Source organism: Gymnoscopelus braueri (genome assembly GCF_963280865.1).
Source record: "Gymnoscopelus braueri genome assembly, chromosome: 12".
NCBI lineage: Eukaryota > Metazoa > Chordata > Actinopteri > Myctophiformes > Myctophidae > Gymnoscopelus > Gymnoscopelus braueri.
Window position 1 is genome coordinate 9,999,994 of NC_137614.1, and position 20,428 is coordinate 10,020,421.

The window sequence follows — 20,428 nt, forward strand, 5'->3', positions numbered from 1 at the left end:
TCATAACATGTCTCTACGGTGGATTTTTACGAAACAAAAACTTGGCAGATACAAAGAGGATAATCCAAGCTTTCCGTACAGCTGCAATGTTGGTTTAGTTTAACGTCGCTTAATACAATCAGATCGGACTCTTCTGTTTGGATGGGCGGTCAAGGGTTGGTATTGCAACTCTGGACGCCAGATAGCAAAAATAGCATGTAAAGAGTTGCTTGCGGCTAGGGGGGGGCGGGGGGGTTGTGTGTGAAGGTTTGGAGTGAACGTTTCCGATGTGCATTTTCTCTGTGTTTGTGAAGTGCAGCGTGGCGCGATGGAGACGATAGGGAGGCGATGCTATCTCTCTCTCTCTCCGCCCTCTCTCTCTCTTCACTCTCTCATCCTCCTCTCTCTCTCTCTCTCTCTCTCTCATCTCTCTCTCTCCTCCTCTCTCTCTCTCTCTCTCTCTCTCTCATCTCTCTCTCTTCTCTCTCTCTCTCTCTCTCTCTCTCTCTCTCTCTCTCTCTCTCTCTCTCTCTCTCCCCCCCCCATATAAACTCAGTGGGATGGAGGGAGAGAGAAGTAATCGAGCGAAGGAAGGGGGCCAGTGAGAAAAAGTGGTGAAAGAAGGACCCGCGTTTGTTTGTGTTTACACCTCGGAGCGTGCTATGTTCCCGATGCTCTCTGAGATAAAAGGAGGAGAAAGAATTAAGAGATGGTTGCTCAACAATACTGCTGAGCAAAAAAAACTAAAAACCATTACACTAACACCGCTACACACCAGCGCCTGTGTCTGTGCTCCCAAGTTACGCTGCATTCACTTTGCCAAATATAGTATGCTTAATATGGAGATTTGCTTATAGCGTAGGATTAATGCTATAGGCACGAGTCAAGCGTATTTACAATTAAGCCCCTTCTTGAATGTTTCCATAGAGTCCATTGGGTGGACTTCACCTTACAGTGAAGGGATTTCATGGAGGATTTCAAGGCCATGGCTGCTGTTGCCCCTTCAGTTTGGCCTTATGCCAAGAAGTACAAAGTTCAATTCCTTATTTATGTGGACATAAAATCATTGTTTTTTTGTATGGTCCTGCTGCTGCCGTGGTGTTTGGCCTTTGTGACCTCAAGATTTCACACCCACCATGAGGCCAAGTGAAATTGCCCCAAAAATGACGAAACACCAGGTCATGCTCACATCTATCAGCCTACTCGCCCCTCCCGTTCTCTCTCTCTCTGTCTGTCTGTCTGTCTATCTATCTCTCTCTCTCTCTCTGTCTCCTCTCCTCTCTCTCTACCAACACTGCAATATAGAAGTAAAAGTACTGAAACATGGAAATACTCCAGTAAAGTAAAAACACCTCAAAATTTTACTCTTAAGTACAGCACTTGAGTAAATGTACTGTACTTAGTTACTTTCACCACTGCCGTTCTCTCTCTCTGTCTCTGTCTCTGTCTCTCTCTCCGTCTCTCTCCGTCTCTGGCAACCCCTTCCGTGTTTGTCTCTGGGCTCGTGGCAATATAAATGTGTCCGACCTTCTGCACAGGAACTGTTTAGAAGAGGAAATGGGGATGTTGGATGCAGCCTGCCAGCACTGCCGTTCCAAGAACACACATAAATAACCTAACCTAACAGTTCCACACACACACACACAAAATAAAACCCAGACTGGACACAGAGAGAGATGAGAGAGAGAGAGAGAGATATTAAACACTACTGGCTGGCAGAGAGAGGTAGTCTTGCTTCTCTACATGTGTCCTGTGGGAATAGCCTGGCACGGCTGGCGCTCTGAACATATTAACACCTTAGTACGACTCTGCAGGCGCTCTGAAAGACGCACGCACACACGCATGCACACACACACACTACACACACACACACACACACACACACACACACACACACACACACACACACACACACACACAACACACACACACACACACACACACACACACACACACACACACACACACCTGAGCGAATGCAAAATGTCAGGCAGGAACCTCTTATCTCATATTTAAACTTTTTGTGTTTTTTTTTTCATAAATTAACGCCCTACTTGATCATAATACGGCGTCATTCAAAAGCATCAAAAGCAGCAGATCTGCAGAGCTTGTAGATCTGTTACTTTTGCTATTTTTGAATTTGAATCCTGAGAAGTAACCGTTTTGGACTTTTGAGGTTTCCACCCGACAGAGACTGTATACACAATCTACACATACACGTGAAATACACATTATGTACACACATGGAGAAACATACGTACTGTACACACACACACACACACACACACACACAGAGAGACATAATCAAACAAAGAAACGGCAAGCAACTAGAACACTCATGCATGTGCACACACAAACACATGCACGCACACACCTAAGCGGGTATACATCTACTGTACAAACACCATATCACTTGTGGATAATATGGCAGCAGAAATCTCTCTCTCTCTCTCTCTCTCTCTCTCTCTCTCTCTCTCTCTCTCTCTCTCTCTCTCTCTCTCTCTCTCATCTCTCTCTCTCCTCTCTCTCTCTCTCTCTCTCTCTCTCTCTCTCTCTCTCTCTCTCTCTCTCTCTCTCTCTCTCCTGCCGAATAGTCTCTCACTATTCCCATCTGAGCCATTATGCCCTTCGCTGCTGGCTGGGCGTATGGAGCTGATTTCTGCTGGACTAAATGCCTGTCTCTTCCACTTAGGACTGACTCTGAGATGCACCGAGGGAGAGAGGGAGGGGGGAGGGAAGAGGGGGGGGGGGAGAGGGAGGGGGGAGGCCAGGAGGAGTGGAATAGGACGGAAGAACAGAACAATATGGAAAAATGCGTAGACTGGAGGAGAACAGAAATGCAGTGCAAGGAAAGATGGAAAGGATAAAGAAAAATATATAGACGGTTGATGGGTGACATATGGCCTGCTTGAGATGGCAAAGGAGAGAGGAGAGGAGAGGAGAGGAGAGGAGAGGAGAGGAGAGGAGAGGAGAGGAGAGGAGAGGAGAGGAGAGGAGAGGAGAGGTTGATCCAATCTGCACTCTCCGATGAGAAGGTGATTTAGACATACATTATGGGATGAGAAATGTGCGCACGCACACACGCACGCACACACACACACACACACAACACACACCTGTGATGGAGAGTGTGGATGTCCATCGGTCCATCTCTTCTGATCTCTCCCGGTACCATCTGCTTCTGGACGTTAGGCGACTTGATTTGCCTTCAGATCGGAGAGATAGAGATAGAGATAGAGAGAGAGAGAGAGAGAGAGAGAGAGAGAGAGAGAGAGAGAGATCAGTATCAATCATTATCTAAAGCCTGATTTATACACTTAGTTGTGCATCTTGTCTTGTAATGGAAACAGCAGAGCTCACAACCCAAGCTCACAGTACGAGCTACAATATACGCTGTGACATTTTGTTGGCTTGTAGATTATTTTCTGTGTGAGACACTGGCGCACAACTATAGCTACAAATCATGTGTTAATACGGCTTACCTCCTGTGCACCATGTCTTGTACTGAAAATAGTAGATCTACAAGCTCACAATGTGAGAACGTTGATAGCTTGTGCATTGGGCTATTTTGGTTATGAGACACCGCCACGTAACTAACTAGTATACATCAGGCGTTAACCACTTGAACCCTAGTGTCCCGATTCTAGGGAGAATATTCAGGGAAAATCTACAAGCTCACAATGTGTTGCATTGCAACGCGTTGTGAGCTTGTAGATCAGCTATTTTTTGCAAATAAGAGATTTGGTGTAGAGGGATATACTAGCAGAGCTAGTATACAGAGCCTTGGGGTATCCTGGTTAACTAAGTATACTGCACACTGGTTAATTATATGGCTTAGATATGTATTGATATAAAAAAGCATGCTCAAAGCGTGCATTAAAATGTATGCTCCACCATCACAATGGCCCCTTTATTTAACTGCCTTTCTGCAACTGCTGTTTTAGCTCTAGTTTTGGATCAGTGTTAATTTTGTTGACTAAGACTAAATGACTACGAAATTTTTATTTATTTATATTTAGTCGACTAATACTAGTGGTGTATATTTACTCAAGTACTGTACTTAAGTACAATGTTGAGGGTACTTTTACTTTACTGGAGTATTTCCAATTGTCTATACAGTATACTGTACTTTTACTTCTACTCCACTACATCTCAGAGGCAAATATTGTACTTTTACTCCACTACAATTATTTGAAAACTTTGCAGATATAAATTATTACATTATAAAACATACATTAACCACTTTAGCCCTATTTTATATACCTAGGCTATTTGAAAATAGCCGATCTACAAGCCCACAGCGCGTCGCGATGCGTTGTGGGCTTGTAGATCTGCTATTTTCTTGTAGATCTGCTATTTTTTATTTTTGTAGAACTGCTATTTTCTTGTAGATCTGCTATTTTCAAACATGACCAAGACTAAGACAATTTCAGATGACTAAAATGGGACTGAAACTAAAAGGTGTGTTATTCAAAAGACTAAATCAGAATTTGCTGTCAAAATGAACACTGTTTTGGATTCTTTCTTATTTTAGGGGGTAAACTTTGCGTCACTGTGGAGGAGAGCGACTTGTTCAAGCTGAACTGTTCAAACAGCTCAGTAACAGAACAGAGCTGTTTGCAGCTCAAAAAAACATTTGGATGGTTCCACAAGCGGTTGCAGCAAAGCTTCAGCTGAAACGGGCCGTGTGTACGCTATGTTGGTGTTTTGAATATTGCCAATATGGTACACACACACACACACACACACACACACACACACACACACACACACACACACACACACACACACACACACACACACACACACACACACACACACACACACACACACACACACACACACACACACACACATTTGTATTACTATACTTGTGAGGACATAACATTTTAGGACAGCATCGAAAATGGCAGAAAACAGCTATTTTCCGCTGCACGACACTGGCATGCAACTCGTGTAAATCGTCTCTGTCGGGTGGAAACCTCACATGTCCAAAACTGTTACTTTTCAGGATTCAAATGCAAAAGTATGAAAAGCAGCAGATCTTCAAGCTCGAAATGCATGGCTTTAGCGTGACGCTGTGGTGTGATCAAGTAGGACGTTAATTTACCGAAAAAACTGAAAAAGTTAAAATATGGTTTCTGTCCCAAGAGCAACGAAATGTAATGTCTATTTCTCTAATTCTACTATACTTGTGGGGACATCTGGCCCTGACAAAGTATAGTAATACAAGTACGCACACACACACACAGCTGCAGCACTGTACAGTTATAGGTAGAGACGTGAACACAGACTGCGTCTCTGTCTGGTCTGAGTAACATGACAGACTGAGACAAGATGAGACTTGACGGACGAGGGCCGAGACACCGCTGTGTAAATCTGTCAGCGCGCGCGCGCACTCACACACACACACACACACACACACACACACACACACACACACACACACACACACACACACACAGTAAGTACAGAAATACGGATACAGACAGACAGAAAAACAGATACAGAGGTGTATAAACAGCCAGGTGTGAGCAGAGGTGTAAAGTAACTTTAGTACTTTACTCAAGTACAATTTTGAGGTACTGGTGTATTTCCAATTGACTTTACTTTTACTTCTACTCCACTACATCGCAGAGGCAAATATTGTACTTTTACTCCACTGCAATTATTTGAAAACTTTAGTTACTAGTTACTTTGCAGATATAAATTATTATATTATAATTAAAAATAACAATTATAAAACATACTTTAACCACTTTAGCCCTATTTTATACCTAGGCTATTTCAAAAATAGCCGATCTACAAGCTCACAACGCGTCGCATCGCAACGCGTTGTGAGCTTGTAGATCTGCTATTTTCAAACATTTTAGTACTTTTACTTTTGGTACTTTAAGTATATTTTGATACCAATACTTTTATTCAAGTAAATTTTTAATTCCAGACTTTTACTTGTAACAGAGTACTTCTACATTGCAGTATTGATAATTTTACTTAAGTAACACATTTGAGTACTTTTTCCACCACTAACACACACACACGCAGACAGACATGGAAAGCCACAGAAGCCGGTGCGTACACACACTTGGGGGCCAGTGTAAATGTAGTGTCAGTGTTGTGTGTGTCTGTGGGGTGTTGATTACAGAGCTAACCCGTATATTAGCTGGTCTACAACCATACTGCATACTTATACCTCCATATACTACTGCCTGTTCCTATTCATTTAGCTGACAACACACACACACACACACACACGCACGCACGCACGCACACATACACACAGTGGTGGAAAAAGTACTCACATGTTTTACTTAAGTAAAAGTATCAATACAGCAATGTAGAAATACTTTGTTACAAGTAAAAGTCCGGGATTCAAGTAAGTTAGAAAACGGTTTGTATCAAAATGTACTCAAAGTACCAGAAAGTACTCATTATGCAGAATGCCCCATTTCACAAGTTAAAACATGTATAACAAATCTTTTGAAAATAGCCGATCTACTGTACAAGCTCGATGCGACGCATTGTCAGCTTGTAGATCTGCTATTTTCAAATGGACGAAATGTACTGTATATTGGGCTGAAGTGATTACTGTCTGTTTTGTAATAACACGGTAATCAAAATCTACAAAGTAACTAGTAACTAAAGTTTTCAAATAATTGTAGTGGAGTAAAAGTATAATATTTGCCTCTGAGATGTAGTGGAGTAGAAGTAAAAGTATTTAAAATTGTAAATACTGAAGAAAGTAAAACTACCTCAACATTTTACTTAAGTACAGTACTTGAGTTACTTTACACCACTGCACACAGACACACACACCTGAGAGCTGCAGCTCGCCACACACACACACACACACACACACACACACACACACACACACACACACACACACACACACACACACACACACACACACACACACACACACACACACACACACACACACACACACACACACTTTCAAATCCAACACATCCCCACACATATACTACGTCTCGAAATAGAATCAAAATAGTGCCTTTGAGCCCCCGACCCGTTGAGCCCTGACGCTTGTTCTTCAAAAGTTATGCGTAAGAACACGCACGGCGCGCTGACAGTGACAAATTAGTGCTGAAGAGACGCCTCCGACACTGTAAACACACTGCGACCCTCCAGCAGCCTGCCAAGCGGGCCGCCGTTATTATTCTGTCACTGTCGGGGGGGAAACCTCGTATGTCCAAAAAACGGGAACGCATCCGTGTCATTTTTAGATTTCTTTGACTATTCAAAAATAGTGAAAATGTGTGTAACTCTTTGAAAATATATTTTTTATAATTATATTTTTTTATAGAAATATATATTTTCTAAAGCAAAATGTTTAACTCAAATCTTTGCTTCTGGGATTCTACAAATGTCAGTTTAAAAATAAAATAACGTATGTTGCTATAATCAGTGGTTCCCAAACCTTTTTCCATGTCAAGGACCCCCAAAATGATATATATTTGGCCGCGGACCCCCATCTCAAAATGTTTTGTAATAGGGAGGCCCAGAAGCAAAGATTTGAGTCAAAAATGTAAAAAGAAATATTCAAATATTTGCAAACATTTTCAAGATTTTTCAAAAATATTAGATCTACAAGCTCATAGCGCGGCACTCAGCGCTATGAGCTTGTAGATCTAATCTTTTTGAATAGCCAAAGTATAAAATAATGCTTAAAGTGGTTACACAGATGCGTTCCCGGTCTAAATGGGTTAAAAAAAATCATTTTGTTGCTGCTGTCGGACTCTTATCTCCGAATTTTAACTTTGTGTTTTTTCGTAAAAATTAACACGCTACTTGATCACACTACAGCGTCGCACAAAAGTATCAAAAGTAGCAGATATGCAAACTCGAAACACGGCGACGTGTTTTAAGCTTCTAGATCTGCTATTCATTTTGAATTTGAATCCTGAAAAATCGTCTCTGTCAGGTTTCCACCCGACAGAGACGATTTTCAAATAAGTAACCAAAGTACATTTACTTGAGTTCTGTACTGAAGTACATGTTTGGAGTTTGTTTGTTTTTTGCTTTATGTATTTTTTTTTTCAAACTGATGACTTTCACACCGCTACATTTTTTTATAGAAATATTGTACTTTTTGTCTTCACTGCATTTCTTGGAAGGGACCCAAACTAACTCAAATATATTATGAAGCTACACTATGTAACTTTCCTCTTCTACCCCGGATTTGAACCAGGTTTTCCTGCGCAAGTGCTGATTTGTTTTTACCATTGAACTAATAGAGCCGGCCTGCTTGCTCAGGGGATAAATTGAATCAAATTGAATCAATAAAATTCGTGTCAGATCCTGTGTCTAGGTGAGACATGACCTTTGACACGATCTAATTGTCTCAATAGAAGAGCAGGGAGACAAAATACAACCACCCCAATAGTATAAGTTATATTGTAGTAACATACTCTACCACATTGGTTCTTAAAGTGGGGTCCGGGGACCCCCAGGGGTCCTTGGGGGGGTTCCAGGGGGTCCCCAGCAGAATGTGTTAATATAGCATAAAAATAATTTTAACCTTTTATACTTAGGCTATTCAAAAATAGCAGATATACAAGCTCATAGTGCGGCAGAGAGTGCCGCACTATGAGCTTGTAGATCTGCTATTTTTTATAAACCGTGAACATTTGTGCAAAACTTTGAATATATATTTTTTCAAGCAAACATTTCTAACTCAAATCTTTGCTTCTGGGGGTCCCTGGAACAAAATATTTGAGATGGGGGTCCGCGGCCAAATACATATCATTTTGGGGGTCCTTGACATGAATAAGTTTGAGAACCACTGCTCTACCATAGAGATTGGACAATATTACATTTTATTAATTAAAGGAAAAGTTACATAGTGCCGCTTTAACCACTCAAGCCCTATTTCAAATAGAGAAAATAGCCGTTCAGCAAGCTTTGCAACACTCTTGTATGATTAAGTATAGGACATTAATTCATGAAAAACTGTGAAATATGGAGATACAAGGTTTCTGCCTCGACAGCCACGGTATCCACACTGCCCTGTTTACACTGGGCAAAGCCGACATGCTGCCCCCCCACACACAGGCAAATATTTGCTGCCACAGCCCTTACAATGTGTGTGTGTGTGTGTGTGTGTGTGTGTGTGTGTGTGTGTGTGTGTGTGTGTGTGTGTGTGTGTGTGTGTGTGAGTGTGTTACGAACTATGTTGGTGGGTAATTTATGTTAGGAGCCCACTCAACACGCTCTCACACACCCGCACGCTCAGACACACGCGCGTGCGAGCGCATACGTGTGCGTGCCGACGGACGCGACGTGCACGCCATCAAATAAATAGCGGTAGCTTTCACATCCTCTGAGAAAACCAATGTTATGATGGAAGGAGACAGCGCATGAAGGCAGTACACACACACACACACACACACACACACACACACACACACACACACACACACACGTGTGTATGTAAGGGATGGAAGACCCCTTTGAGTGTGTTTTGGTGTGTGTGTGTGTGTGTGTGTGTGTGTGTGTGTGTGTGTGTGTGTGTGTGTGTGTGTGTAGTATGTGTGTGTGTTTGTCTAAGCTAAGAGGCATGTCCGTGGAGTACAGTCTTGCCATGAGGGCATATCAGCTATCAGACAGGCTGAGCCGCTACTAGTGCAGGTGTACAAACCAACGGGCTGCTACCCAATGCTGGCGTGCCATCTGTGTGACAGATGATAGCATGTCACCCCTCTCTCTCACACACACACACACACACACACACACACACACACACACACACACACACACACACACACACACACACACACACACACACACACACACACACACACACACACACACACACACACACACACACACACACACACACACCTAACAAAAACAAACCAAAGTGTTTGGACCGAGGCGAAGGCCACTCGACAGCGCATTACAGTTGTTGTTTTTCCGTTTGCCCCCGGGGGCACCACCTCCTTTTTGTGTGTAAAAAAAAGGAACTCAGTTTGGCGCCTCCCCTTTCTTAGTCCACTTCCTCCCGGGAGCTTCTGTGTTTATTCCTGCTAACAACAACATTACATGTTTAAGGCAGTGGTGCTGACAATCTTGAGAAATTACATCACACCGAATAATGTGACCTGGTTCATCACTTTGTTACTCATGTAGGCCTTATTGCTCATTTTTGCAGCTTCCAGCAAACCTATTTTCTTAACCCATTTAGACTGGGAGAGAATCTGTGTCATTTTTAGATTTCTTTGGCTATTCAAAAATAGCAGATATACAAGCTCATAGTGCGGCACTGAGTGCTGCGCTATGAGCTTGTAGATCTGCAATTTTTTTTAAATCGTGAAAATTGGTGCAAATCTTTGACTATATATAATATTTTCAAGGCAAACATTTGCAACTAAAATCTTTGCTTCTGGGGATTCTACAAATCTGTTCTAAATCCAAAAACATTTTTTTTTAAAAAACGTATGTTGCTATAATCACTGGTTCACAAACTTTTTTCATGTCAAGGACCCCCAAAATGTATTTGGCCGTGGACCCCCATCTCAAAATATTTAGTTCCAGGGACCCCCAGAAGCAAAGATTTGAGTTACAAATGTTCCCTTTAAAATATATATATATATTCAAATATTGGCACAAATGTTCAAGATAAAAAAAAAAAATAGCAGATCTACAAGCTCGTAAATTTTTATCCCTCGATTTTGTAACCCTTTTTTCACCCGGTGCCAAGTGATCCTGGGCACTACACTCCCCCCACCAGCCTAGGGAGGCCAGGGCCGAGCTCATGCCTCCTTCAATGCATGAGAGCCAACTGAGCTTCTTGTCACCTGACAGGGGGGAGTTTCCCTGGTAGGACGTAGCGCGTGGAAGGAACACGTTATTCCAACCAGTTCCTTTCCCCTCCATCAGGCGCCCCGGCTGACCAGGGGGAGGCAGTATAGTGACCAGGATTACTACATGTTTTTGTGAGGGTATTAACTACCCTAGGAGACACGGGGAGAACATGCAAACTCCACACAGAGTAGGCCCTTTCACCAACCTCACCTAGGGTATGGGCGCTGCGTTCCCGGTCTTACTGGGTTAATTTGCGGAATTTCGGAATGGTCGACTTGAGGCACTTTTTTCTGGTTCCAGTCACAATTATCTTCTCTGACAAGGCACCTTGGGAACTCTCTTTTGCATGCCAATCATCCACCCCCGTGGCAGTGTTCAGCTGTTATTGATATATTTGCATAACTTCAGTCAGCTGTTTCACAATGGCAATGCAAACAACATCAACAACAGCAGGATACATTTGTGTTTCTTTCTACAATGTGAACGGCCGTTCACTTCAACTTCAGCCCAGTAGGTTACATTATACGTTGCTGTCAGGCAGTGTGACTCCTTACCCTCCTTCAAAACCGCCATAAAAGAGCACCTGTCTGCAATTTGTAACAGGTCCTAGAAAGGTTTATGTGTTATGTTTTTAACTACCATTGTAATATTGTACCACTGTACTATTTGCAACTCAATGTTTTGTTTTTTTTCCGTAAATGAAAGCACTAATTAATTCATCATACAAGAGTGTTCTACGAGCAGATCTACAAGCTCACAACTCCTCGCATCGAGGCGTTGCCCACACAGACTGATGCTAACTGTGAAAATGTGACTACAGAACTGAAAAAAAGGGTTGATAGCAATCGTAAATAACTGTAATGACTAATTTATACTTAGTCACACGGCGGTGTCCCGCGGCCGGAAATAGCTGATCTACAAGCTCACAACGTGTTGCAATCGACTCTATTTTCAGTTTTCACCGCATAGGACACCACCGTATGACTGGAGTATAAATCATGCTTTATACAGATGGTACGGGCGTATAACCGCAGAAATGTGAGACCGGCGTGCAAATGAGTGTGGAGCGACACACCGTGAATCATGTATTCATTATTAATATGTATTAGCATGAGATGGGGTGGGGAGGAGGGGGTTGAGGCCAGTGGTGGAAAAAGTACTCAGATTTTTTACTTAAATAATAAGTATCAATACTGCAATGTAGAAGTACTCGGTTACAAGCAAAAGTACAAAAGTATTGGCATCAAAATGTACTTAAAGTACCAAAAGTAGAAAGTACTCATTATGCAGAAGGTCCTGTTTCACAAGTTTTCAAATGTATAAAATGTAAAACAATCTTTTGAAAATAGCAGATCTACAAGCTCACAATGCGTCGCATCGTGAGCTTGTAGATCGGCTATTTTCAAATGGCCGAAATGTATATACGGCTGAAGTGGTTAATGTATGTTTTGTAATAATAATCAAAATCCACAAAGTAACAAGTAACTAAAGTTTTCAAATAATTGTAGTAGAGTAAAAGTACAATATTTGCCTCTGAGATGTAGTGGAGTAGAAGTAAAAGTACTGAAAATTGGAAAAACTCCAGTAAAGTAAAAGTACCTCAAAATTGTACTTAAGTACAGTACTTGGGTAAATCTACTTAGTTACTTTACCCCACTGGTTGAGGCTGATTTATACTTAGTTGCGCGTCGACGTGTTCTGAGCTTGTAGATCGGCTGTTTTCGACGCGACCGGCGACACGCAGCTAAGTATAACTACTAGGCTCTAGTAGTTGGGGTATAAGGGAGGACGAGAGAGCCAAAGAGAAAGAGGCAGAAAGAGAGCGAGAGCACTGTGTGCATGAGGGCCAGTAGGTTCTTAAATGGAGCGAATAAGTCGGGGTTTTTATAATTTTTTTCTTCTTCACATTTCCTCTGGCTCCTCCATCCATCTGGAGCGCTCCGCTGGCCCACCGTCCAACACAAGCAGCTCTGCTTTATTCCTGGCCGTGAAAAGCTCACAGCTCTGTGCGTCTAGCTGTACCCATCGCCTTTTATAACTATGTACGCTCTCTCTCTCTCTCTGTCTCTCTTTCTTTGTCTTTCTCTCTATTCTATTTATATCTAAGCTCCTCTCCACCTCCCCAAGCCACTTGCTGCTGCTATCTTCTCTAAACCGTCATAAAACTTACCTCACTCTCACCCCCCCCCCCTTCTTTTAATAATACGCATGAAGCAAGAACTGGATCATAATAAGACTTTTTAACCCATTAAGACCGGGAACGCATCTGTGTGTCATTTTTAGATTACTTTGGCACCGAGTGCCGCGCTATGAGCTTGTAGATCTGCTATTTATAGTTTTATCGTAAAAATTTGTGCAAACCTTTGAATATATATATATACATTTTAAAGCGAACATTTTTTACTCCGATCTGTGCTTCTGGGGGTCCCTGGAACAACATATTTTGAGACGGGGGTCCGCGGCCAAATACATATAATTTTGGTTGGTCCTTGACATTGAAAAGTTAGAGCACCACTGATATAGTAACATAAACGTTTTTAAAAAAAACTGTTTGTGTAGAATATATATCTAAAATGTGCACAAATGTTCGCCGCGCTATGAGCTTGTATATCTGCTATTTTTTTAAACAGATGCGTTCCCGGTCTTAATGGGTTAAGGGGGTGGGGGGGGGGGGGTAGAGAGAGGCAGGAGCGGAACGCCGAGCGCCAAAGCAAGGCCTCAAGAGCTGCAGCGGGGTACACGGCATATGATTTGTGGCGATATGATCAGAATCAAACAAATTTCATGTTTCCTCTGCAGGAGAGGGGGGGAGGGGGTTGAAGACGGAGAGGAGTTTGGGGCAGTGGGGGGGTAGTGTGGGGGGGGGGCTAGCGGATGGAAATATTGAAATATGAAAGTATAGCGTGAGGCGGTCAGGTCAACACTGGGAGCCTTGCAGTCTCTTATCAGGGGAACTGGGCTGGACTGGAGCGCTGAGAGATCCAAACAGACCACGTCTGTTTATCGCTGATAGATGCTTTATGGCCCTGAGACGTCTCTTATCGCTACGCAAATACTAGTTTGCCTGTTGTGTTTATGTGTGTGTGTGTGTGTGTGTGTGTGTGTGTGTGTGTGTGTGTGTGTGTGTGTGTGTGTGTGTGTGTGTGTGCGTGTGCATGTGCGTGTGTGTGTGTGTGTGTGTGTGCGTGCGTGTGCGTGCGTGTGCACGTGCGTATGTATGCGAGTACAGTATGTATGTCTGTGTCTGTGTGTGTGTGTGTGAGAGCGAGAGAAAGAGAAAAGCAAGAACGAGCACTCCAGTGAGAAAGCAGATATGTCTCTCTGTGTGTGTGTGCGTGTCCGTGTCCGTGTGTGTGTCTGTGTGTGTCTGTGTGTGTGTGTGTGTGTGTGTGTGTGTGTGTGTGTGTGTGTGTGTGTGTGTGCGCGTGCGCGCGTGTGTTGCGTTGCATTCTATTGTCCGTGTGTTATGAATGACAGTGCGACTCCCTACAGCGTGCCGTGAGCTCTGGTTTTATTCCCAGGTTTTAATGTGTATATATATATATCTACAGTATATATCTCTGTTGGACCGCATGCGGTCTCACGCAGCTCTCTGACCTCACATGGCCGCCATTCATTCATAATGCTATTGAGAACACCTGCGACCTGACACGCAGCCACGCACACGCTGTTTACAAACACACACCGACCTCTACGAAATCACACAACGTTGTACACACATGTGTACAAAACCGTAGGGGTGCTGCAGGCCTGTCAGGATGATGAGTGTGTGGTGCGTGAGAGACAGAGAGAGAGGGAGAAGGAGAGAGGGAGAAGGAGAGAGGGAGGGAGGGAGGAGAGAGAGAGATAGAGAGAGAGGGGGGGGCGGGAGAGAGAAAGTCAGAGTGCTTGCGTTCAAACGAATGATGCTCTATAGGTCGTTATATTGAACATCTGGAATTTCGTATGGTTATAAGAGCAAAGACTGCAAATGATGTGTGTGCATGCGTGCGTGTGCACGTGTGTGTGCGCGTATGTACCCTTGTGTGTGTGTGTGTGTGTGTGTGTGTGTGTGTGTGTGTGTGTGTATGTGTATGTGTGTGTACATGAGAGGCAGGGGGGGAAGGGGTGGTGTGTGAATGTGTGTCAGCCAAGAACCAAGTAGTTCCTTGTAGCCAGCAGGTTCTTGCCAAGCCCAACACCAAGCTCCCATTCTCCTCAAGACTCCCCTTGACATACACACACATACACATACACATACACACACACACACACACACGGACAACCCCCCCCCCCTTTCCTGAAAGCCTCCCTTTACATACCAGAGTGCTTAGCCAGTCACTAGCAGTGATATGGTGGGACATGGGGAGGTTGATATACTGTAGTTAACACACAGGTTTCGCCGTCACTTCACCTCCTTGAGGACTTCATGCGCTGTGGAACTATCGTATGAAAAGTGGCCAAAGACATAACAATATAATAATTCAGTTTGGGAAAACCTGAACACAAAACTTTTTGTCTATTCACTTGGGTTAGATGAAAAATCCAGATGTCTATATGTACAGTATATCCAATTTATTTCTGTTTTTTTTTCTTTTCTGTACTATTTCCTTAGAATATTTTCAATAAATTAAATTGTGGGATAAGTATTGGCCCCGCGTGCCAGAAACCATTATGTTACAACTTGACTGGGTCTTGTAGTTAGTGTGTTATAGGCCCCCTGCGATTTATACTTTGTCTTACGACGGTGGTGTCACGCTGCACGGCCGAAAACAGCCGACCTACAAGCTCACAACGAGCTTTCGTTGTGATATTTCGTTGTGAGATTTCGTTGAGCTTTCGGCCGCGCAAGCTAGCGTGCGACACCGCCGTACGACGGGAGCATAAACGTTAGCCTCTTTATTATTGAAGTGGCGGTATGTGCTTTGGTTTGGGGAGTGGAACTCTTCACATGTGCTTCTGAAGGCTCATTAGCGCCGAGCGGCTAGGTTCCAGATGGAGCGCATCCACGCGGGTTCACATCCACATAACGGCGGTGCGGTCTGACACTATCATTAGCATGTTAACCCAGCCCGCGCACCGCGTACCTTATTATTAGAAATTATGATGCTTGCCGGGGGAAACTACACACTGTGGGCTGTGTTTAGTCAACGGGAGCCGAGGATACATAGCAACGACGAACGGCTGGAATTCCCCCTGTTACTGTTACTGCTCCCAGCCTCCCTCCCACAATGGCTGCTTTTTTTTTATTATTCGTCTTTCACTGTCATGTGTGACGATCCATAACGCTTCCAAGTATACTCTGTTAATGATGTCCTCTGGGAGGCTGGGTTTTCAAAGTGTGTGTGCGGTAAATAGTTCTAAAACAACATTTTTATATGCACTTTTTTTTCTTTCTATTTTATACATTTATATATAAATCCCTTTTCATTCTAATTCAATTCATAAGATTATTGTGCCAGTTTAAACACTTTCAACATGGCCTTTGGACATGAGCTTACTGTCAGAATGTTTCAAATGTTGACAAATTACCCCAAATCGTCAAAAAAATTGGAACATAGCTGCTCTACGTAGCTTGCAGATTGGCAATTTCTTTTGCCTTTTGGAACAGGATGGCCACAGCCAGAAGCTATGGCTATATTTGGGGGTCCTTGGCATGGAAGCATTTGGGAAGCCCTGTTCTGGGACACAGTCTACTGAACAGGGGGGGGGGGGGGGCTAGTACATGCTGGTGCATTCCAGCGTGTAGGCTCCTTTTCACACGCAGAAAACAAACAGATAAATAAAAAAAGGTGGCGGTAACGATCGGACGTTAATACTGAGGGTAGCCAAACGCCATTATGAGATGTAAGCCGTGAAATAGCTGTCAGTGGGCCTCCCCCCTCCCCCGCTGGCCCGCAGTATTTACTGCTGCGACCTGCCGACTACATCCATCACGGACATCCATCACGGAGATGTGTTGCATGCTGCACACGGCCAACTTGGATGAGAGTCTGATTTCCTCATCTGCTCGTCTCCTCTCGCTCTCTCTCTCTCTCTCAGATAGTGGTTAATAGGCCATCTGATGGAGTTCCAACAGAAACACTCTGATTAAAAAGACATCCATTAATTCTCCTCCTCCCAGATGCTATACACAGTATGTGCGCACAGCGGCACGTTTGGCTCATATTTTCATATTGTCGCTAATTTTGATTGAGAACAGTGATTCTCCATCCATGTGCCGGGGCGTCCACTAGTGGGCCGCGAGGGTATTGCAAGTGGGCCCCCAAATAATTGGCAAAACACTAAGATTTTATTATTATTTTGTATTGTATTATTTTGTATTATTATTATATTATATTATTTATCTATATATCTATTATTTATTATTATCATTTTAATTAGAGTGTCTGTGTGCGTGTGTGTGACTCTGTCTGCGCACGCTGCCAGTAGGCCAAGGTAAAGTAAATACCTCGATATTTTCCACATTTGTTTCATACTTTTTGACATTTTAATCGTTACAATGTCAATATTATACTGGAAGGGAAATGAAGGTCATATTTGGCTGCCTAAAACGTTGCCCAAATATGCAGATGAGTGATATTAAAGTACTGACATCATAAACTGGACAGAGGAATTCTATTCTATTCTATTCCGGTGGTTCTCAAAGTAGGGTCCGGGGACCCCCAGGGGTCCTTGAGGAGTTATGGGTCTGTATAACTCAGAGAGTGTACAAATGGAACCAAATGGACCCGTTAGTATTTTACAATGTAGGTTGGGGTCCCAGAGAGAGAACGTTTTATCAAACAGGGATCAGTGGTTCTAACACATAATAAAACTGAGGGTCCTTGAAATCTAAAAGTTTGACAACCTTCTATTCTATAACTTTCTATTTGTTTGGGTCCATTTTGCTCCCCTCCACAGTGTTTACAGTAGCCGTGTGTGTGTGTGTGTGTGTGTGTGTGTGTGTGTGTGTGTGTGTGTGTGTGTGTGTGTGTGTGTGTGTGTGTGTGTGTGTGTGTGTGAGTGTGTGTGTGTGTCTGCATGTGACCTGCTAACTAGGGTGTGTAACCTCTGAACCGTGTGTGCTGACCTGAGCGCTGGGTTCAGGCTGATAACGGACACTAGTCTGACACTAATGAGACATCAACCTCAGCCACATGACGGACGAGAGAGGGAGGAGAGAGAGAGAGAGAGAGAGAGAGAGAGAGATGCTCCAAACGCTGAAAAACATCTATATCACTCGCTTCTCTAAACACACACACACACACACACACACACACACACACACACACACACACACACACACACACACACACACACACACACACACACACACACACACACACACACACACACACACACACACACACACACACACACACACACACACATCAATAGACAAGTGGCATGAAACAGACTCGCAGATGAAGATAAACAAATGCTACCACGGTACAAACAACTCCTAACCCTATAACCCCTAAACGCTTAATCCTAAGCCTGACCCCAACCTGAATCTTTTCCTAGTTGTAACAGCTCTAAAAGTCTTTGTTGTCTTTGTCTCCGCCAGGCCGAAGGTTTTGCACCCTGTCCGTCCGTCCACACATCTGCCTTTTATAGGCCACCAGGAGGACGATTTTTGCTAAACACATTTCTTGATATTACTCCTACAGATTTTGTCCAAACGTCACGCAAATCGTTACACATTATCAGTCATAATTATGATCAACACATCTGTCCGATTTTTCATAATCCATCCTGATTAGCTAAGATTGGCATCTAAAGTTTGCAGGAGAGGCTTGTTTTGAACAAAATAACTCAAATCATAAACGCAGTGTCTTTACTCCATCGCGGTAACGTTACAATGCGATCTAAACTTAACTCAGCGAGGGTACAGATGGAACCAAATGGATCCGTGGTCCTGTACCCTCTCTCTCTTGGACTAACAAAAACAGCCAAAATGGCTCTTTTAAGCCACCCGCTCATATTGAACATAATTCCTAAGTAAATTGTTTATGAACAGAGCTAAATCAGTTTGTGTGCCTCAGCCTCAGCATAAAAGAGTCATATTCACGGGATAGTGTCACGGAACCCATAGTGTTCCGTGGTGGAACAAATGTTATCTAGTCGGAATGAAAACAAAGGTGCACCACCGGAAGTGGAGGGCTGAGGGCAGAGACCAAACGCCGGTTTCCTGTCATCGTCGGTCTATTGAATCACTCCCCCCAGAGTCAAATGCAAAAGTGAAAAACGCTGGGGGCACTACTTGGGATCCAAGATTGCGATTTACACCTGCTTGATAAATCTCATGTGGACGGGGGCGTAAGCTAATTCCTGGGCTTTAAGCTGGTTTGTACACTCCATTGATAAATGAGGGCCATCAAGACGGATCTGTCTGACTTTTCATATTCCATCCTGATTGGTGCATTTCACACATTGCTGGCCCACAATAACCTACCTGACCTGGCGGAGACCTGTGCTCCGAGGAGCACTTTTTCTAGTTAACCATGAAAACAACATTTCTCTCGTGGGGTCCAGGAAAATGGTCCTCACAGGGTCCATTTCTCAAGTTCTACTACACTTGTGGGGACATCTGGCCTGCATAAGTACAGCAATATGTGGCACACGTGCACACACGCACACACACACAGGCACAAGCCTGCCAGCCTAAATCTATGGCTTACGCCGTTTTAGCCCCTTCACTTTTGAACCGTCCTCGCCAATCAATCAGATCTGAATCGGTCGACTGCATTTTTACAGGTTAGCCTTTTTCCTATGGTGCCGGCCAGCAAGACATTGGCATCACTGTACAACGGCAAAAGTGCAGTATATTGTTGTTGTAGGGTGGAACCTTGTACGTCCAAAACCGTTCCTGTTTTATTATCATTATAAAAACGATTTAAAATAGTGAAAACAGATCTATGAGCTCACAACACGCAAGTCGCAATACAACGCGTTTTGTGTGACACTCTTGTATGAAGAAGTAGGGCATTAAGTTACGAAAAAAACAAAAAAGTTGAAATATGGAGATGTAAGGTTTCTGCCCGATATATTCAGGACACTCAGGGGCAAACTGCGACAGCGCCCGCTCAAATTCTTTGAGACAAACATATGTACAGTTCGGGTATTTGGGGGCGTGGCCGAGTCTGCCTTTGTCATAAGTGCGGCCACACGGGTATCAGCTTGTACGATGGATCGTATGCTATATTAATCTGTCCTGGTGCAAAATCATAGTTGAGTAGTACTGTAGTGTAAGGACATGAATCAACCACCATCTTATGAAAAATGAAGACGAGACATCCAAATATTATAATTCTTTTAAGATCCTGAGCTGCAAAAAGGAACCAAATCTATGGAAGAAAGAAGCGAGACCACCTTTCGCGAAGCGACGCGTCTTGAGCTTGTAGATCTGCTAATTTCACTATTTTTTTATTTGAATCCGGAAAAGTAACAGTTTAGGACAGAGACGAAAATATAGTCTCTGTCGTTACTAAGTATATTATACTTAGTTGACCAGGGTTCCCCAGGGTTCTTTAATACTATATAGGTCTGCTAGTATTTTCATCTACACCAATTCTCTTCTCACAAAATAGCCGATCTACAACAAGCTCACAACGTGTCACGCTGTGGGCTTGTAGATCGCCCCAGGAATAGGGACGCTACA

General features: G+C 43.4%; 1 protein-coding gene across 1 annotated transcript in view; it reads right to left on the reverse strand.

The window, feature by feature from the left end:
• The window catches only part of LOC308096368 (ERC protein 2-like), a gene marked incomplete at both ends in the record, with an annotated part of 339,729 nt that overhangs the window by 127,542 nt on the left and 191,759 nt on the right, over positions 1–20,428 (reverse strand). The window contains 2 exon segments of the mRNA XM_080443792.1: positions 3,096–3,127; positions 3,130–3,185. Coding sequence (XP_080299918.1) covers positions 3,096–3,127; positions 3,130–3,185 — 88 coding nt within the window.